The sequence below is a fragment of the Phocoena sinus genome, chromosome 11 (assembly GCF_008692025.1).
Source record: "Phocoena sinus isolate mPhoSin1 chromosome 11, mPhoSin1.pri, whole genome shotgun sequence".
NCBI lineage: Eukaryota > Metazoa > Chordata > Mammalia > Artiodactyla > Phocoenidae > Phocoena > Phocoena sinus.
The window spans coordinates 38,178,160-38,195,929 of NC_045773.1; the positions used below are offsets into that span (position 1 = coordinate 38,178,160).

The 17,770-nt window shown below is 59.8% G+C and overlaps 2 protein-coding genes across 8 annotated transcripts; one reads left to right on the forward strand and one right to left on the reverse strand.

The window, feature by feature from the left end:
* Nucleotides 1-1,458: 1,458 nt before the first annotated feature.
* SEMA3B (semaphorin 3B) lies at nucleotides 1,459-12,867 on the reverse strand. Of its 7 annotated transcripts, none has more exons than XM_032649960.1 (20): nucleotides 12,798-12,867; nucleotides 10,175-11,548; nucleotides 8,476-8,677; nucleotides 7,638-7,795; nucleotides 7,416-7,478; nucleotides 6,892-7,011; nucleotides 6,719-6,812; nucleotides 6,396-6,515; nucleotides 5,315-5,460; nucleotides 5,108-5,219; nucleotides 4,936-5,005; nucleotides 4,712-4,856; nucleotides 3,912-4,131; nucleotides 3,560-3,651; nucleotides 3,442-3,483; nucleotides 3,047-3,204; nucleotides 2,895-2,950; nucleotides 2,663-2,802; nucleotides 2,536-2,555; nucleotides 2,019-2,303 (listed from the first exon to the last, which is right to left on the reverse strand). In XM_032649960.1, exons 3-20 carry the CDS (start codon nucleotides 8,582-8,584, stop codon nucleotides 2,159-2,161), a joined length of 2,010 nt encoding a protein of 669 aa, XP_032505851.1. In that variant the 5' UTR covers nucleotides 8,585-8,677; nucleotides 10,175-11,548; nucleotides 12,798-12,867; the 3' UTR covers nucleotides 2,019-2,158. The 7 variants fall into 7 exon arrangements, 6 of the variants coding, with proteins under 6 accessions (XP_032505848.1, XP_032505850.1, XP_032505847.1 ...); XR_004352317.1 differs by having other exon boundaries at nucleotides 2,212-2,303; nucleotides 2,471-2,555; XM_032649957.1 differs by lacking the exon at nucleotides 2,536-2,555 and having other exon boundaries at nucleotides 1,459-2,303; nucleotides 8,476-8,662.
* On the forward strand, nucleotides 9,503-17,174 carry LOC116762119 (basic salivary proline-rich protein 2-like). Its single transcript, XM_032648881.1, has 4 exons — nucleotides 9,503-9,508; nucleotides 9,885-9,951; nucleotides 10,301-10,412; nucleotides 16,691-17,174. Exons 1-4 carry the CDS (start codon nucleotides 9,503-9,505, stop codon nucleotides 17,172-17,174), a joined length of 669 nt encoding a protein of 222 aa, XP_032504772.1.
* The last annotated feature ends 596 nt before the right edge of the window (nucleotides 17,175-17,770 follow it).

Genomic DNA, 17,770 nt, shown 5'->3' on the forward strand with positions numbered 1-17,770 from the left:
ACATTCCGGCCTGCACCCCTGAAGGGTTTGTTTTCCTCTATAGACATCCAAACCATCATATGTTAGAAAATTATGGCCAGACCCTGTCCTTTTCCAACCAAGGTATGGCCTATAACTGCACTGATAATGTCCATTTCATAGGCGAGTACACTCTGGGGACTACAGGGCTAAGAGGGATTGTGATCTATAACAGGACCACTCTCGCTCACCACCAAACCCGGAGAGCACTGGGAATGATCTTAGCAGGGGCAGGGCTGGCCATAGGACTGGCAGCTCCATGGGGAGGCTTCCCTTATCATGAAGCAACACTGAGAAATCTCACCAGACAGCTTGGTTATGTGATAAAACAGACAGGGCAAGCCTTAACAGGACTTAAGACCTCTCGTTACTTTGGTTAATGCAGCTCTTGATAATCATCTAGCTCTTGATTACCTTCTGACAGAACAAGGCAGAATCTGTGGGATAACTATTACTTCCTGCTGCACCTAAATCAGTGTCACAGGACAGACAGAAGTTAATAGTAAAGAAATATACACCCAAGCAGAATGGCTTCACAATTTTGGCAGGGGTGATATCGCCTCCGTCGTCTGGTCAGCAGTTAGGGAAGCCCTCCCAAAGTTAACCTGATTCCTTCCCTTTCTAGGCTCTCTTGTAGCTATTATTGTTCTTCTCCTTTTTGGCCCTTGTCTGTTTAAGCTTTTGGTTAATTTTGTGTTTTCTAGGCTTCAACAGTTTCAAGGAAGGCTCATGATGGCTCAAGGATTTCAACCCACTCCAGCCAAGGGTAACCCAGGTCCCTAAAACAGTCAGCAAGGGACTTCTATACCTATAGGGTAGGTTAGGATCTGCAGCCCCTGTCCAGCAGGAAGGCATTTCAGAAGAAGAAGACCTCCGGTCCCTTAATCCTTAAAAATAAAGGGTGTAGAATCCCTCAGGGGGGAATGAGACAGGCTGGGACCTGGGACCCTTTGCTGCAGTGCTTACACCTGGACAAACATCTCCTGGAGCAACAGAATACAAGAAACTGTAAGGGAGTAAAAATAACCACACACACCTGCAACTGGGGCAAATTATGAGCAAGACGCAAAAAAAACAAAAACCCAACTGCCACTTCTGAGGTGTTGGGAGCAAAAGCAGGGGACTACTCAGGATTCCTGCCCACGACACCACCAAGAGGGTGGGCAGACCACCTAAGCCACCCCTCTGGCCTGACCCATGGATATGCCCCTACTCTCACTCCATTTAAGGAACCAGCTCGGAGCCACCCTCCCCCAAACCCTTGTTCCCTCAGCAAGCAAGCAAGGGCACCTGTTGCTCGTTGGGCACCTGTTTCTTATTTTCACTCCCTTGTTCTGCAGCATGAGCCCCAATAAAGCCTTGCCCGAATTTCTCTGGCCTCTTACCAACTTCTATTGATTAAAGAGTCCAAGAACCTGGGTCAGTAACACTAAGACCAGCGGCTGTCTGATGGGGCCGTTCCAGCTTCAGCTGATAACATGTTTATTGCATTAGTACAGTCGGCCTGCCCCCCGCCACCCCCCTCCCCAGCCTGTTCACAGCTTTCTGCTTACTGCCCAAAGAGGTGGCCCTTCCCCCAGGGTGGGCATTCTGGGCACCTCCCCCACCCAGGTCGTTGCTCGGGGACCCTGCTTCTCTGCCTCCTCCTGACCAGCTGGACCCTGTGCGCAGCCTGGGCCGCCCCTATCGGGGTTGCATTCAAGGATTATTCTCTGTTAATAAATAAGCCGGCATGGCTACCTGTTGGCCAGGGCCGGTCGGGTCGGTGTCTTCCCTCCACCAGGAACCGCTGTGTGCCGGGGCCCTAGCTGCTTCCCAGGGTCTGACCGCCCCCTCTCCCTGCTGCTGCCACCTCCCCAGTCCCCAGTGTGGGGACGGCCGAGTCACCAGTGCGCTGCGCTGCGCGGCCCCCGCTCAGCACGCAGTTCTGGGGCGTGTGTCCTCCGGTTGTGGCCCTTCCTCCGCGACTCGGGAGGCGGAGGGCGCGGCGCGGGCTGCGGACGACACATTCGCAGGGAGTTCGTACCACCGCCGCCCGGCTCCACCAGCTGCAGGAAGTCCCGGTACCAGAGCTTGGGGCCCGGCGGCGCAACGGGCGCAGCATCCTCGGTCCGGGCCAGCCTTTCAGCCTGCGCAGCACTCAGCACGTGCAGCGCCAGGCGACGCATTGGCTGCGAAAAGCCCTGCTCCACGGCTGCGCACAGGTACACGCCTGAGTCCCCACGCCGCAACCAGCGAAGCAGCAGGCCCCGCATCGTGCGTTCGGCTCGCTCCTCTGCGGGCACCTGCAGGCCGAATCAGCGTGAGGCTGACGTTAGGGAACAGGGCGGGGCTCGCCTGAACGTGGGGGCGCGTCAGAGACCCCTCCAGTGGGCGGAGAAAGGGCGGGGCTTCCTTCGGACTGGGCTGGGGCACGGGCGTCAGGAGCCTAGTTAGAGGAATGGGGCCTCACCAGGATGCGGAGTGCAGGCAAGGGGCCAAACTGGGCGTTAGGGGTCTGGTTGGGCGGAGACTCACTGGGCGGAGCTGGATCGCATCTAGATGTGCGGAGCAGGTCAAGGGCCTCATTAATCAGGGCGCGCACTTCCTGGACGTAGGAGTCGGAACAAGGGCCTGGTTGGGAAGGGAGTGGGGGGAGGCTCACCTGAGTGTAGGCCGCCTCCCCCGCGCGCTGGAAGGTCCACTCCACGCGCGCCTGCAGCGAGCGGGGCTCACACTCCAGGAAGGCGCTACCTCCCTCCACACCGAACACCTTCCGCTCCAGCAGCGCAGGATGGGATGAGTCTAGGGGCAAAGGGAATGTCAGATTCAGACAAGGCAGGGCAGGGTGGGGCAGTCTTTAAGGGTTGGGGGTTGAGAGCAGCTGGGACACTCACCCCTAGTGCACAGTGTGCTGGGGTCGCCGTTCCTTACATCCTGCCGTCGGAACCTCCTGGGGAGAGGGGACATTAGAGCCTCTGTGAGCCCTTCTTTTAGCCAGGGGCAGATAAAGACTCCCTCCAGGCAGCCCGCCCCTGATCCTACCCACCTCTTGGCACTGGGCTGGAAGCGCGTGCACGCGGCCCCATCCCAGGCGCAGTAAGGGTCACGTGCCAAACAGCATTCGGCACAGGCACGGCCGTGGGCAGCGCAGCGGTGCAACGGGATCTGGGCCACCCCGCTCCGAGAGGCTACGTACAGTTGGTGCTAGGGGTACAAGGGGCTCCAGGCTGACCGAGGGTGGCCCCGTGCCTGCCTCCCATAGGTCAGGGATCCCTTCCCCCATTTGACAAAAGGGAACACTGAGGTCTCAGGTCCCACAGTCTAGTGAAGGCAGAGCCTGTACTCGAAACCGGGGCTTGTAATTACCAAGAGAAGAATGGGGGTGGGGGCACCTGGGAACAGGCTGGGTCCATTCCGCCCGCAAGCCTTCTGGTTACTTACCCTCTTGGAGGAGATTTGCATGCTGGTGACAGCAGCTGAGTCCTGAGAGGGAGGAGGGGTGCTGGGATCAGGGCTCCGTGGGGTGGGGGTACCCCAGGCAATGGGGGCTAGGCCTCACCTCAAACATGTGCAGCTCCTCCAGGAGCAGCCCCTCAGCATTAGGCCAGCCACCCTTGGGGACGGAGATCACCTTCAGCACGGTGCCAGCATCTGCAGGGATGAGAAAGCTGAGTGACTCCTTGTGTTCCCTGACAGCCAGGGCCAGGGGTCTCCTCACCTCTGAGGCCTCCACCCTCCGCATGGTTGGGATGGTGAAGAATGTGGGTTGGATCAATCAGAGAAGCATCTAGAAGGAGATGGGGGCACAGCCCCCGGAAAAATATGGAGATGGGACTGAACAGGGGGAGCTTCCACTAACAGGCCAAAGAGCCTGGGCTGGGTCTTGTGGGTGGTCATGGCAGGACCCTGACCTGTGCCAATGAAGAGGACGTCGTAGTATCCGTCAACAGCTGCTACACGGTCCGCAGTGATCTGGGTGAAGGTGTACCCGGCACCCACTTGTTGGAAGAGGGGGCGCCCCCCCATGGGCAGGACCGAATTGTACATGAGGGGGTGGTTCCGGGCAAACTGGATGACATCATCAGGAAAGTCCTTGGTGGAACTGAAGGTGCCAAAGGTCTTGCTGGGGCACTGGGGGGTGGGAAGGAGGCATGACAAGGATGTGGATATGAAGGCCTGGTGGGCAGCCCTCCACAGGACACCTCCCGGAACCTGGAGCATGTGTGAGTGTGTGTGTGCGTGCGCACGCACAGGGGGCGGGTGTTGGACAGAGTCCTGCCCTGGGAATCTGAGAGAGGAGCTCCAGCTTTGCCTTTGGGGGTCTGAGGGGGAAACATGGCCTTCCCCTGAGGAGCCCTGTCTAATGAAGATGATGTTTTCCCACCCATAAAAAAAAAGAAGACACGGAGCTTCCCTGGTGGTGCAGTGGTTGAGCGTCCACCTGCCGATGCAGGGGACACGGGTTCGGGCCCTGCTCCGGGAAAATCCCACACGCCGCGGAGCGGCTGGGCCCGTGAGCAATGGCTGCTGAGCCTGCGCGTCCGAAGCCTGTGCTCCGCAACGGGAGAGGCCACAACAGTGAGAGGCCCGCGTACCATAAAAAAAATAAATAAATAAAAGAAGACACAACATTCACCAAGAAAACCCCAGGCCAAGTTCTCCACCCCTGAAGCTTTAAGTGGGTTGTGGTGGGAGTCCCTGGGCTACGCACCATGCCAGGTCGGGGGTAGGGGACACGGCCCTGGTAGGACACCCACTGGTGCACGGGCCCCTCCTTGTGTGCAAAGGGTCCCAGGAAAGCGCGGCGCACATCATTCATGCTGTACACGCACACTGCGGAGCCCTGGAAGATGCTGCTGCAGGTGAAGATGTAAGTGGAGTAAGGCGCTCAAGTGGGGCCCAGCCAGCCTTGCCCCACTACCTCCCACACCTCACCTGGTCGTGGAGAAGACAGCATAGAGCAGCGGGGTCCAGCGATCCCGCGAGGACAGCAGGAACACGTCCTCTGCAGGGAAGGGACCAAGTTGGGGGAGGGTGCACAGCCAGGCTCAGGGTCTGCGCCCCTGCGCCCCCTCCCCACACCCCATCCTCCATTATTGGCACTTACGGAGCTGGTCAAAGTTCGTATCGCCCTCAGCACCGGGCACTGAGCACACCAGCCGCGCCTTCAGGAACGTAGTCCACTTGTTGACCAGGCTGCGCTGGCCACCCACGTCGTTCTGCGGGGTCAGTAGGAGGGGATGAGGGCGAGGCCCCAACAGACAGGCAAAGGGGCGGTGGCAGGATCACCGAATGTGGCCCAGGGACTCCTCACCCTGCAGATCTGGCCAACGCGGGACACAGACAGGCGTCCCAGGGCCGGCGTGGCCTCCACTGCCGACTCACGGAAGAAGAAGTAGATCTTGTCGTCGTCCGGGTTCTCACTCTCTGGGATCCAAAAGACCTTGACGAACTTGGGCTCTGACCACAGCAGGAGGCGTGGGGTCAGCAAGGTCCTGGCCCTGCCCCCTGCTAGGAGGCCCAGGCACTGCCTCCCCTTTCTTTCGTGCCGGCAGAAGCCCTCAGGGCAGCAGCTGACCACCCAGCCTCTGGGACCAAGTTCAGATGGTGCTCCCCGAGGACACAATCGAAAGAAAGAGGGCCTGCGAGTCAAGCAGAAGCCACGAGAGGGCAGCAGAGACCATGGCTATCTGGGCCCACAGGCAGGCAGACCCTGGCCAGTGGTGGGCCTCTCGCCTCTCCCCTGGCAGTTCTCTATGCCAGTGGGCCAAGAAAGGAGGGATATGGGGTACCTGGTTTTACCTTCACTCATGAATCTTCCTCTCTAGCAGGAAGTAGATGCCCCCACTCCTGCTTCAAATACTCTGCTGGGTCTCATCACTCTTAGAATAATCTACCCTGGCCCTACCCTGTGCTGACAGTCCAGACCCCTTATCATTGCTCCCTTCATGAGTCTGTTCCTTGGCTTGTTCCTGCCCCCAGGGTCTTTGCACTAATTATTCCCTCTGCTTGGAATGCTCTTATGCTCTTCCCGCAATCCTGCTGTGTTTTGGGCATTAGCGCATACCTTTTCTCAGCAGGGTAGCTTCCTTTCCCCAACCCTCCCACCACCACCACCGCTGCCTAGTCTCCTTTTCCCTTCCTCTCCATTCTCTCATTATATCTCCTGGCCATTGGAACTGATCTTATTGTGTATTAGATCTGAGGTCTGTGAACTCAAAGAGGGCACGGGCCATACCTATCTTGTCCACCCTGTGACCCAGTGCCTAGTGCAGGGCTTGACCCAGGGTAGCTACCTGGTGAGCACTCACTGCTCACTCCCTTTATGGGCCTTACTCAGCACCTGCTCTGTTGGAGATGAGGTCCCCCTCCCAACAGTCCCAACAGTCTTTCACCGTTGAGCCAGCGGGAATCGTGTGGTTCCGTTCGGAGACTTGGACGATGACCCAAGCTGCGGAAGATGGTAAAGTCCCGGCCCATGAGGTCTGCGGCTACTCCCGAGTACAACTCTTCCCCTGTAGACACGGCAAGGCTGCTTAGTGAAACCAAAGGCTCTTGTGGTGGGTTGGGGGCACTATGGAGCTCTGGGGGCTCTTGGGGAGTCAGTGAGGCTATGGGGGATCCCTGGGGCTCTAGGGAGGGTCTTGGGACTTTGTGAGATGCTAGAGTCTCTGAGGGGTTCCAGGAGCTCTCTTGGGGCCCCAGCCTTTGGACTCACCCACCAGCACGGAGGCAGCCCGATGCCTGGGGTCATAAGGACTCTTGCCCTTGCCATCCTCTAGCCTTCGAAGGTCCAGCCGGAGCATGGGCTCCTGGGAGGCAGGGGGGAGTTGTTACTGTAGGCCCTTTCTTACCCTCCCAACCTCCCTCCCTGACCAGACCTAGCCTTACCTCCAGCCGCTGGCCCACCTCCACAAATGCACAAGTTGGATGGAAGGCCCCTGTGCCACAGGCCAGCAAGTGGGTGCGGTTGTAGGCATGCAGCAACTTCACGAAGTTCATGCACTCAGTCTAGCGCGCACGTGGGCAGGGGCAGGAACAATGAGGCCTCCCCCAGGGAGGTGGCCTTAAGGGCTCCCAGCTCACCAGTGGCACTCCCACCCCTTCTTTTCTGCATTAGCCCAGGCAAGTACTAACATGGGCTCTAGGGGCTCAGGTGCCCTTGGTGACCAGCCCGGCTCACCTCTCACCAGAATGGGTTCATTGGGAAGTGTGCCTGCATTGCCCCCCATGACGCAGAGGCCTCCAAGAAGAATCACATAGCCCCCACCCTGACTCACTACCTCTGGACTTCAGCCACCTCAACCCTCCTGCCCCCATCATAGCCAGAACAGGCAGGCTTCTGTTTTAGCACTGCCCATCTCTAGAGTGAGGGGCTGACCCTCCCCACTCCCACCCAGGCAGCCAACACTCACGCCAATGTCCTTCCCTGCCCAGTTGCACTCCTCTCGCCATTCCACAGGGGCCGGCCAGGCCAGCTATGGGGAGGGTGGGGGAGGGAGAACACAGGTCAGGGACTCAGGATGTTCTCTATGCTGAGGGTGTCGTCCACTCAGGGGGCCCATCCTCCAGGAAGCCTGGAGTGGGGTCCCGGGGCTCTTTCCCGGGGCGGTGCTGAGGCTGGGGGTCCCTGGCACCTTCTTGGCCCGCTTGCTAATGTTGTCCAGGCTGAGGGAGGCCACATGATTCTCAGCGCCCACAAACAGGCGCCCACGCTCCTCATCCAGCAGCAAAGCTTCGTAGCAGCAGGTCCTCTCCAGCCTGAAGGTCCGGAGACCGTGCTGGGCCTGGAGCTCTGTGGGGTGGGGACACCACTGAGGATTCGCCAGTCATGCTAGAAGCTTCTTCCAGGCCAAGGTTGTACATGTGACCTGGCCCACACACATGTGAATTTACATGCGTGTGAGTTTACACTCAGGGGGACAGGCCCACCCAGGGTCAGAGCTTCCAGGGTGGGCAGTGCAGCCCACCCCTGCCCCCATGGGGGAAGCAGGTGGAGCTTCTAGGGCAACCTCAGACAAGTAGTGTCTCCAGGCGAGTGCGCGGGGAGGCAAGGGTTCTGGGGTAGGCCTGCGTGTCGGGACAGCCAGAACCCCAACCCCAAAGTCAGGCTGAGGGTTCTCTGCCACCAGCCTAGGTTCAGTATGATACCACTGCCTAGTAACCACCCTGTGTAGGGGGTGTGGGAAGGGGGCACTAACAGTTCCCACACCTCAACTTCCCTGGGAGCAGGGGATGGAACAGAGGCAGGATCTGTTGCCATGCTTCCTGGGAAAGCATGAGGAGAATGTGGGCAGAGAGCTTGGGGACTGAGGCCAGGAAAGGGTTAATTGGAGATGGCCTGAGGGTGCCCCCAATCCAACCCAGCCGGTGGCACACACACAGTGCAACAGCAAACACAACACCCCCTACCCACACTGGGCCCCTTTCCTGCCCACCCTGAGGTAGGCCCTCCCGCCCGCCAGGTGCACCTACCTTGGAAGGAGAGGCGAAGGCGTGGCGTGCTGGGGGCAGCACCCCCCAGCACTGCCACCCAGAGCAGAGCCAGGCCTGGGATCATGGCGGCGGCCTCAGCCCGCCCCATCCCTGCAGCTCAGGGAGCTCAGGGTTCAGCGGGCGTGTGTGGAGGAGCCTTGAGCCACCCTGGACTCTGCCCCGGGATCTGGAAGAGAAGGAGCTGCAGCAAGAGCTAGGGAGGGAGGCTGGGGGGAGTCCCCAGGGATCAGATTACAGCCCCTAGGGGAAAGAGGCTGGGGGGTTGCATTCCACTTGCAAGTCCTCCTCTCCCTTGGAGGGTGCCCTGCCTGGCCACAATCACAGACACACCCACGCTGGGCACACCATCGGGGTCAACCCCATACTGGCAGGCGCCTGCCCCACCACGTCACCCTCCCCAGTAACCCGCCCTCATGTACACACACCCACAGGCATTAATTCACAAACTCTGCATGCCTACGTCATGCCAGCCTGGGACTGGGGCTGGGGGCAGTGGGGCACACAGACAAGGTCCTCCTGCAGGAGGGGGCAGAATACCAACAAGGACTCAGATTGGTGCAGTCATTGCAGTGGTGCCAAGTGCAATGAGCAAAACAAGACAGTCATGGGTGTGACGGTAACAGGAGGGGGGTCAGGCCTCTGGAGGTAGCTGTGCACCCACGGGCCCACAGAGGAACAGAAGCACATTTGGAGCTGGAGCCAATGGTGTGGGCGTCTGTGAGTGTGAATGTGCTTCTAAGGATCCCTTTGTGTATCTGTATTCTGTAGTGAGTATGTGTGTGTGTGGTGTGTATGCAGGCATATGTGTACATATCTGTGTAAAACCATGTGGCATGTGTGTTGTATTACACATGTAGGTGTGGCATGCATGTGTGCACACACGGCATTGTATGCATGTCTACACAGTGTGTACATGTCTGGGGGGTGTACACTTTGTAAGTACATACGTGTTTGTGTTGCACATGTGTGTATGTGTTTGTGCACAAGTGTATGAGTCTCTCTGGACATGCAGGTGAGCAAATATTATAATCACAGCGTCAATCACTGCCTTCAACTCTGAGACACTCCAGAAACCCACTTCTCAGAGGGATAAGTGCAACCGGGAGACGCAGGGCTGGGCAGACGCCTCAGTTTCTGATTTGGGAGCTGCTCCCACTTGGATCCAGCAGCCCCAGCTTTTTGCTTGACCTCTCTCTCCCCACCCCAGAGGGTGGGAGGGGCTGGTCACACACAGAAATTCTGTGAGCTCAGACTTCAGACCCAAGAGGAATCAAGTGGGGAGAGCCAAGGGCCTAAAGCAGATTCTCACCCCCAGCTCGGGTGAGCTGCCCTTCCCTCTCCAGCCTCCAGAGTCTCCCTGAGCCTCTCCATCCCGTCTTCGCCCTCAGGGTTTCCCCATCTTTGAGACCCTCCACTTCTCTGAGCCAGAGCCCTTCCCTGGACCTCTCAGATGGGGTCAGGCTCTGGCTGCAATGCCCACCCTCCTTCCCAGAAGTTGGCTGGGCAGGTGCCGGGCACAGTAGCCCTGGCGTGGGGCTAGGTCCTGGGGTGCATTCAAGCAAGGGGCACAGCTGCCGGGGCACGTTCCTGACTGCTCTCCCCAAACCCCCGCCTAGCTCTGCCGCTTCCAGACCCCTCCCACCCTAGGACTCCCACCTCCCTCCTTCCTTCCACTGACACTTGCCGCTGCCTCTTCTGGGCCCGAGAGGTCTGCGACGTCACAAAACACCAGGTTGCCTTCCCACACTCCACCGAAAGCTCCGGCATCAGCGGCTCCTCACCCTGGCCCCTTCTCACCCTGCAGAAGGGGAGAAGCCGAGGGGCCCTAGGGCACCCTCTGACGGCTCCTTTAAGGAGAAGCCCCCGCCCCCACCAAGCCAGCCGCGCCCCGCCGTCAAGTTTACGGGGCGGATCGGGTGACTGGGCAGGCAGCCGGACCGGCTGGAGTTGGTGTCCAGAGCGGAGCGGGCACAAGGGAGGGGCGGGTAGGGCCGACCCCTCCCCCCCGTAGGGCTTCAGAGCAACAGGATGCCCCACGCAGCGGTCCTGGAACTGAGGCCGGCAGTCAAGGCAAATAAGGAAGAAGCAATAGAGACCCCCTAGCCCCAGGCAGCTCTGGCAGAGGGATTGGTCAGATGGGGCACCCCCAGGGACTCGTTTCTTCACTTGTCCCTCCATAGCTGGGAGCTGGAGGTGGGTAATGAGGGGCTCAGCTGCCACCTCAGTCCCCAGGAGCCAGCTGGGAAGGGCCGGTCAGGGTCAGAGGTTGGAGCGGGGGTTCTCAAGTGGAGGTTTGATGGGCCCCCAAGACCCTGCCCCAGTCCTTCCTTAGGGCTTGGGCCACTTAGTACTTCTGCCACCTGGCTGGCAGTGGCTTTGATGACAGCCAGTCTGGGGCGGGAGAAGAGGGCCAGAGGGGCAGGCAGGGCAGGGAGGCAGGCGGCAAGTCTCACTTCTGCACTGCAGGGTGTGGGACCATCCAGAGCCCCGTCATGACTGGTGGTCCCATGTCTCTGCTGGGAGGTGAGGGGCATTCTATGCCATCTCCATGACTTCAGTCTTTCTTCCAAGGTTGAAGGTGGGAGGAACTGCCCCACCAAACACAGAGTGAGGTACCCAAGGGGGCTTCAAGGATAGGATGGGGCTCCTACACCTCAGCGCCTCAGTTGGGAAGGGTCTGGGGTCTTGGCCTAAAGGTGAGTCTGGTGGACACACCCTGTTCGTACTGCCAGGGCTACTTCCTTGGAAGGGTTGAATGTTGACAATGGTCAAGGGGGGCCCTCAGGTCCACCTGGGTGAACATACCAGGGCTTGAGGGTGGGCTTCCACCCCTCAATCCCCCCAAAATGCATCCTGCTGCATCCTCCCCGAGGCTATCAGCAGCTCCTCAGGGGTCTGTGAGGGAGGCCATGTGGGCACTTCAAGTGTGCGTGGTTCTGCTGCCCATCTCCTGCCGAGTCCCTGGAGCAGAAGTGTCTGTGTCCATCCAGGGTGGGGCCATGCCCCTCTTTGCTGAACCTCAGGCCTGGTGTTTCTGGCCCAGCCTGGCTGGCTGGTGGGCAGGTGAAGGGTGGGGGTTAGTGGGAGGACCAGGGGCCTTCAGGAGGGGGAGTGGGGGTGACATAACCCTGCCTGAGCTCCTGGGCTTCCAGGATGTGGCCTCTCCCTCCTCCCAGGCTCTTTTGCCTTGGACCTGGGCAGCGTCCCCTGGCCTCATGCAAGCAAACAAAATTCTTTGGCTGTTTACAATTTTCCACCCAAGCAGCCAAGATCAGCAAGTGCCTTTGAGGTCCCTACCCAACTGCACGGTACCCCCTACTTGCCCCCACTGCTTTTAGTTCTTCAGGCCCAGGTCCCAGCCTCTGTTTCATCCCCACCCCCAATCCAGTGTCCATACTGGAAAATGGGACCAGGACCCCCCACCATCTGTCCAACACCCTGGGACTCAACCCCCAGCCGAAGGGACTGGGCTGTTCCTGGCTCACCTGAGCCCTTGGCATTGCCTTCCCACTTCCAGATGTGTCCCCCTCCCTGGAGCAGGAAGGGGGATCCCCAGGAGTGGGAGCTCAAGTTGTCCCCATCCCCACAAGGTCTCCTTTCTGCTCCTCAGCCCCAGGTCCCAGTGTATGCAGACCCTGGGTAGGAAACTTATGGAGGCAGCCCCCTAGGGGCAGGGTCACTGGCTGTGGGTCACACTGGCCTCTGGAAGTCCCCAAGGATTCTGGAATCATGCAGCCTGGGCCTGGGTCTCGACAGAACGGAACAAACCAGGGGAGGCAGCTTGGGTCTCTGGTGCTGCCTATCAGTGGCACAGCCTGCCAAGGCCTTGGTTTTTCCTTCTGGAAATAAGTGGATTGTGCCAAGTCCCAGCACCTGGCTCCCCAGCCCTCATCGCCAGCTGGGCCTGCCCCTTGCACCCTGCCTGGACTCTGGGTGGTGCGACTGGGCTGGGGTGAGACATCCATTTGAGGAACGCTACAGCCAACACTCCCAGTGCCCAGCCTTGGCTGGGTTGGGCCTTGGCTCCCCACTCACACCTGCTTTAGCCATCGGGGCTGGTGGCTCCAAAGTCTCGACCTTTCCCTCTTCCGGTCACGTGGGTACTAGGACGTGCTACCCTGAGGACTTAGGCATGGGGGGAGGGAAGCGGTGGAAAGTGGGCCCTGGAAAGCCTAACTGAGGCCTAACTTCCCTGACAATCTGCTACCCACTCCAGGGGATCTCCCAGGAAGGGTCTTTCAGGCATTTCCCTCATCCACCCCCCACCTGGTTTCCAGGCTCCCCAAGGACCCCCAGCCCACCTTTTTGGAAAGATGAGCTCCTCCCCTCCTTCCTTGCCTGTTCCCTTCTGAGGGCCAAGTCAGAGCTGAGGTGGAGGGACTGAGGGAGGGGCCGCCCGGAACCCTGGGCCTCTAGCTGGGGCCCTACCCCCACCCGCTCCGCCCCAGCCCTCCGCCTCCTGCACATTCCTCCCTGGCTGAGGTCAGCCCCTCCGCGATGGGGGAGCCCCCCCCACCAGCCACATCACAGCTCTTCACTCACTTCTGTTTTCTTCGTTGCCCAACGGGGGTGGGGGGTGGGGGGAAGAGGGGCCTGGGGGTGGGGCCTCCCTCTCCTCTCCTTCTCCATTGCCTGGGGGAGGGGGGAGGAGTTGCCAGGAATGCGGCAAAGTAGACTCCGGAGGCACCCTGTACTCATTAACATACATTAACATAAATGCTACATTCCCTTACTAGTCAGGGGGAGAGACTCTCAGGAGTACTGGTTGGGGGCTCAGGATGCTCTGGGAGGGCAGACCAGAGCCCGCCCCAAGAATCCACTCCCCAGTAGCCAGAGAGGGGTGGGGTTGAATCCTGACTCTGCTGCTCACCAGCTGTGTGTCCCTAGGGGGAGACTGAACCTCTCAGATCACTCTCCTCACTTGCCCTGCCGTTGTAAATGGTGGGCCAGGCAGGTCTGGCACACTGTGGGGTACACAGGTGTGCACTCCAGTTGTCATCTCAGCGCTGGGCATCCTGTGGCATGCAGGCCTGGAGGCCTCGAGGGAGTCACTGCTGCCCCTTCCAGCCCAGCTTCATGGGGCCCTTTCTCAGGCTTGACTCCCCTCCTGCCCCCTTCCCTCCCCTCCCCACCCCGCCACAAGCCCAGCCCCCAGCACAACAACCTGACCCTCCACCTGAACCTCCTTCTCTCCCCAGCCGCTGGGGATTCCTCAGTCTTCTTACTCCACAGATCTCCAACCCACCCCCAGCAGTGCCCATGCCCACACCCTCCTCCCTCCAGAAAGCCCCCAACTCAGGGAGGACTTATGTCTCCTTTAAGATAGAACAAGGTCCCAGCTCCTTTCCCTGCAGCTTGAAGCCTGACCCCTTCCCCAGGTACCCAGCCTGGGAGGCCCCGTGGTCCTTCTGCCAGTTCTCCTCCCAGTGCCTCCCTTCTGCAGTACCCTGCCTCCCCACCTCCTCACTCAGAGGACTTGCTGAAGCCCGCGGACATCCCAGGCTCTTAGCCAGGCATTCACACACGCCTCCCTGGCTCGGCCCTGGCTAACCCTGCCAGCGCTCCAGCTACCCCATCTCTGGGAGGTGGCAGCTGTTCCTTTGCTAGGACTTAGCTTGGGCTGTGCCCTCTGCCCTTTTGCCACCTGCTGGACTTTTCCTCATCACCCACTACCCACTTTTCTCTGTGAAGCCCCAGGTGCTTATAACACCAGGTCCAAGCCTCTCTTCAGGGCTCTGGGTTCCCCAGCAACCACCATCCCATCCCTTGGGGGCCCCAGGCACAGGGAAGCGAGAGATACAGTGCCCGCAGGAAGCCCAGCCACCTTCCTGGGCCTGCTGAACCTGGGTGAGGATGGGGGTGTTGATGGAGAAGAGAGACTTCAGCCCCCTTCAGGATTCAGTCACTCAGGCCTTGACTCCCTCCACCCACAATGAGGTCAGAAAACAGAGTAAATGCCAAAGAATGTCAAACCGATTTTTCTCCTAAATAAGATCACCTGTGAGGTCAAGTCTCCTGTAAGGGTGGAAACCAAAGCAGGGAAAAGAAAGAGATCCATGGCCTTGACCCCTGCCCCCTAGGATACCAGTGCCCGTTGCTGTGTGGTTAACTGAGGAGCTGATTGGCTGGCAGGCATGGACATACTTGGGGTCACACAGCTGCACGCAGACCTCAGCTGGCTTGAGGCTCTCCTTGGGGGTGTGCTGGGAGCTGGCTTCCGCTTTGGGGGTTCAAGGGGGACTTGGCGGGGGGCTTCCCTGGTGGTGCAGTGGTTAAGAATCCGCCTGCAAATGCAGGGGACACAGGTTTGAGCCCTGGTCCGGGAAGATCCCACATGCCATAGAACAACTAAGCCCGTGAGCCACAGCTACTGAGCCTGCACTCTAGAGCCCGCGCACCACAACTACGGAAGCCCACGTGCCTAGAGCCCATGCTCCGCAACAAGAGAAGCCACCGCAATGAGAAGCCTGCACACAGCAACTAAAACCCAACGCAGCCAAAAATAAATAAATTTTTTAAAAAGGCGGCGGGGGACAGACTTGGGGTAATGCACAGCCTCACGGCAGGGATGAGGTCCCCTAGGATCTCTTTTAGGGCAACAGACCCAAGGATTGGGGTCAGTGGTTTGGGAGTGGGCCTGGACCCAGAACTCAGCCAAGAGACGCTGCAGTCCCGTCCCTGACTCCCAGGGCAAGTAGGACCTGGCTGGCCATGCCACAGGCCAGGTGGCTGGAGTCAGGACTTGTATTCTCCAGCCTTCATGGCTGGCTTGGCATTCTGGGGTGGGGGTGGGGGTATGATCCTGAGGGGCTCTGAGGGGAGTGGGAGGATTTCCTGACCTCAGGAGGAGCTATGGGGCTGCCCCGAAACATGGTAAGGAGTTATTCTAGGTCTTGGAATCTCCTACAGCCTCAGAGGATCCAGTCCTAATGGGGCCCCCTCCGCTTTCTGCACCTGGCACCTGGGCCTCCACCCACCTGCTGGGGGTGGGAGGTCTGGCCCAGGGGAGCTGGAAAGTGGCTGCAGGCCAGGGCTGGCTTCTCCCCACAGGGTCTCCCTACATCCTTCCCTCTTCAGAACTCTCTCTCAGAGCTTGTCTCTTTCTCTCTTCCCAGCCGTTTCCCCACCTACCCCACCCTCCCAAATGGGTTAAAAATAGCCAGGCTGCTACCACATCAGTAGCCTGAGCAACTATTTGGAGTGGGGTGGGCCCTCTGGGAGATGGATCAGCCTTGTGGTGGTCCCCATTGGCTGGAGACAGCCTACCTCAAACTGGGATCCACAGCTTGGTCTGGGAGCAGGAGCCTGTGTCCTTTGCCTGGCTCTGCCTAAGGATCCTGAGCCTCATAGAAGCAGCTACCCATGGGTGGGGTCAGGAAGATGGGCTTTCTTAGGCTGGGAGAACGCTGGGGGACACACAGCCAAGGAGCACTGAATCTCTGGCTCTCCTCACCCAGGGATGCGAGATGGCTGAGGTACAGCCCTGAACAGTTCTAGGCAATGGGGGGATCCCCAGGAGTCACCTTCATGGAGTCCCTCCTGTTGGGGTGCAGGACACCTGGGATGCACCCCCCTGCCTACCACCCCCCATGGCTGGGAATTTCCCAACCAAGAAAGACAAGGATGAATTGAGAGGCCGCCCCGACCAGTGCTGGGACAATGAAGCCTTATGCTCTCAAAATCAGAGCAGGGGTAGGAAGGCCAAGGGCAGGTGGGGGCCTAGCTGTCTGCACCCAGCGAAGTACTGCTTGCCAGGAACCCACCCAGACCCACTGCCAAGCCGGGTACAAGGGGATCCTGGCCAGAATCCTGCGTGGCCCACTCAGGGAGGGAGACGCTGGGTTCATCAGGCAGACAATGCCAGCTCCTCAATGGTCCTTCTGTGCAGGGTTCTCCCTCAGGACGGAAGGAAGGAATCATCTCTGTCTCCCGCTTCCTGCTGGGCGGATATCAGGGCACCGGAGCTCCCACCCCGCCCGCACATCTGGGGTTCAGCGGGATCCAGGGCTGACCGCTGAGGGCAGGAAGGGATCCTGGCTTGGACGTGGGATTCTGTTCTCCTTGTCAGTCGGCGATCCTCAGCCCTCAGTGGCAGGGGTAGCAGGAAAGGCCCGAGGGACTGGGGCGGGGACGGGGGGTGGGGGCCGTTGAACTCCTTCCGAGGGGGCGGACACAGCCTCTCATCTCTCGCCAGGACTCGGGACCCCGAGGCCGAGGGGAGACTGGCAGGTGTGCGGAGGCGGGGTCCCAGGTCCCCGGCCCTACCCTCCCACTCGCCCCGCCCTCTCCGCTTCCGCGGCGCCGACCCCGGCCCAGGCCGCTTTGTCCCGCCGAGGGCGCGGAGCCGCCGCCGCCCTACAAAGCTGCCTTTGTGCCCGGCGGCCTCCGCAGGACCCGATGACGTCAGCCTCCGCGACCGGCCCGGCGGGGCCCAGCACGGGCTGCTGCGCCCTCTGGCGGCCGAAGGCGGAAGAGCTCGCCTGGGAACCCCGCCCAACAGAGGAGGGCCTTTTACCGAGCCCTTCCCACAGGCTCAGAGGGCTGCAGACCCCTATGTCCAGGTGCCTTGCCTGGAGTTAGGGGCTCACCCCACAGGCACCCCGGCCCTGTCATCTGCTGCTCCCTCCTCCAGCAATGCACGAGCATTTCCCATAGCCTCATGGAAGGCTCTGCACTGAGAGCCCAATGTAGCCATAGCCCTGCAGCTATCCAGCTGCCCTGCCGGTGGCTACAGTCACACTGAAGTGTAGCCACCTGCCTGTCCCTACCCTCCTCAGGTTTGGAGGGGGACCTCTTGGTCAGAGACCTTTCTGAACATGTCTCAAGGCCCCTGCTGTCCTCAACTTTCTGTTTAGTCAAGCCCAAGGGACTTCAGTTCTGGGCAGGGCTCTGGGCAATGTCTCAGAGCCCTGGCAAAGGACCCAGGAAGAAGGGAGGGTGTGCAGGGGGCTGCAGCCCACCTGGCTGTGTGGCCTCAGCAACGCACACTGTCCCTGGGCCCTGGGCCTGGGAGGTCAGAAGTCCCATTTCATGCTGCACTAGACTCATTGGACACTCCTCCTGCTCCCCATGTGGAAGAATCCCTCAGGAGAAGAGCTCCTTAAGAAATCTGCCCCACTGTTCCAGAAGGCTGCCCCAGACCCAAGACTGCAGAGGTGCTGAGGGAAGAGGGGGAGACATGGAGGCCCCAACATGTAAGATGACTAGTCCAAGGGGGAAAACTAAAGTGGTGAGTACTGGGCCTGAGTACGACCTGCGAGCTGAGTGCCCAGGG

Excerpts from the sequence above, each read along its gene's own strand:
- SEMA3B (XM_032649957.1), bottom strand. The coding sequence starts at position 8,584 with ATGGGGCGGGCTGAGGCCGCCGCCATGATCCCAGGCCTGGCTCTGCTC. Across the intron at positions 3,652-3,911 it reads CGTCCTCTTCATTGGCACAG|ATGCTGGCACCGTGCTGAAG; the intron begins GTCAGGGTCCTG and ends TCATCCCTGCAG. Across the intron at positions 2,803-2,894 it reads CAGCACACTGTGCACTAGGG|ACTCATCCCATCCTGCGCTG; the intron begins GTGAGTGTCCCA and ends CTTTGCCCCTAG.
- LOC116762119 (XM_032648881.1), top strand. Across the intron at positions 9,952-10,300 it reads CCCTGGACCTCTCAGATGGG|AAGGGGAGAAGCCGAGGGGC; the intron begins GTCAGGCTCTGG and ends CTCACCCTGCAG. Across the intron at positions 10,413-16,690 it reads AAGTTTACGGGGCGGATCGG|GACTCGGGACCCCGAGGCCG; the intron begins GTGACTGGGCAG and ends ATCTCTCGCCAG.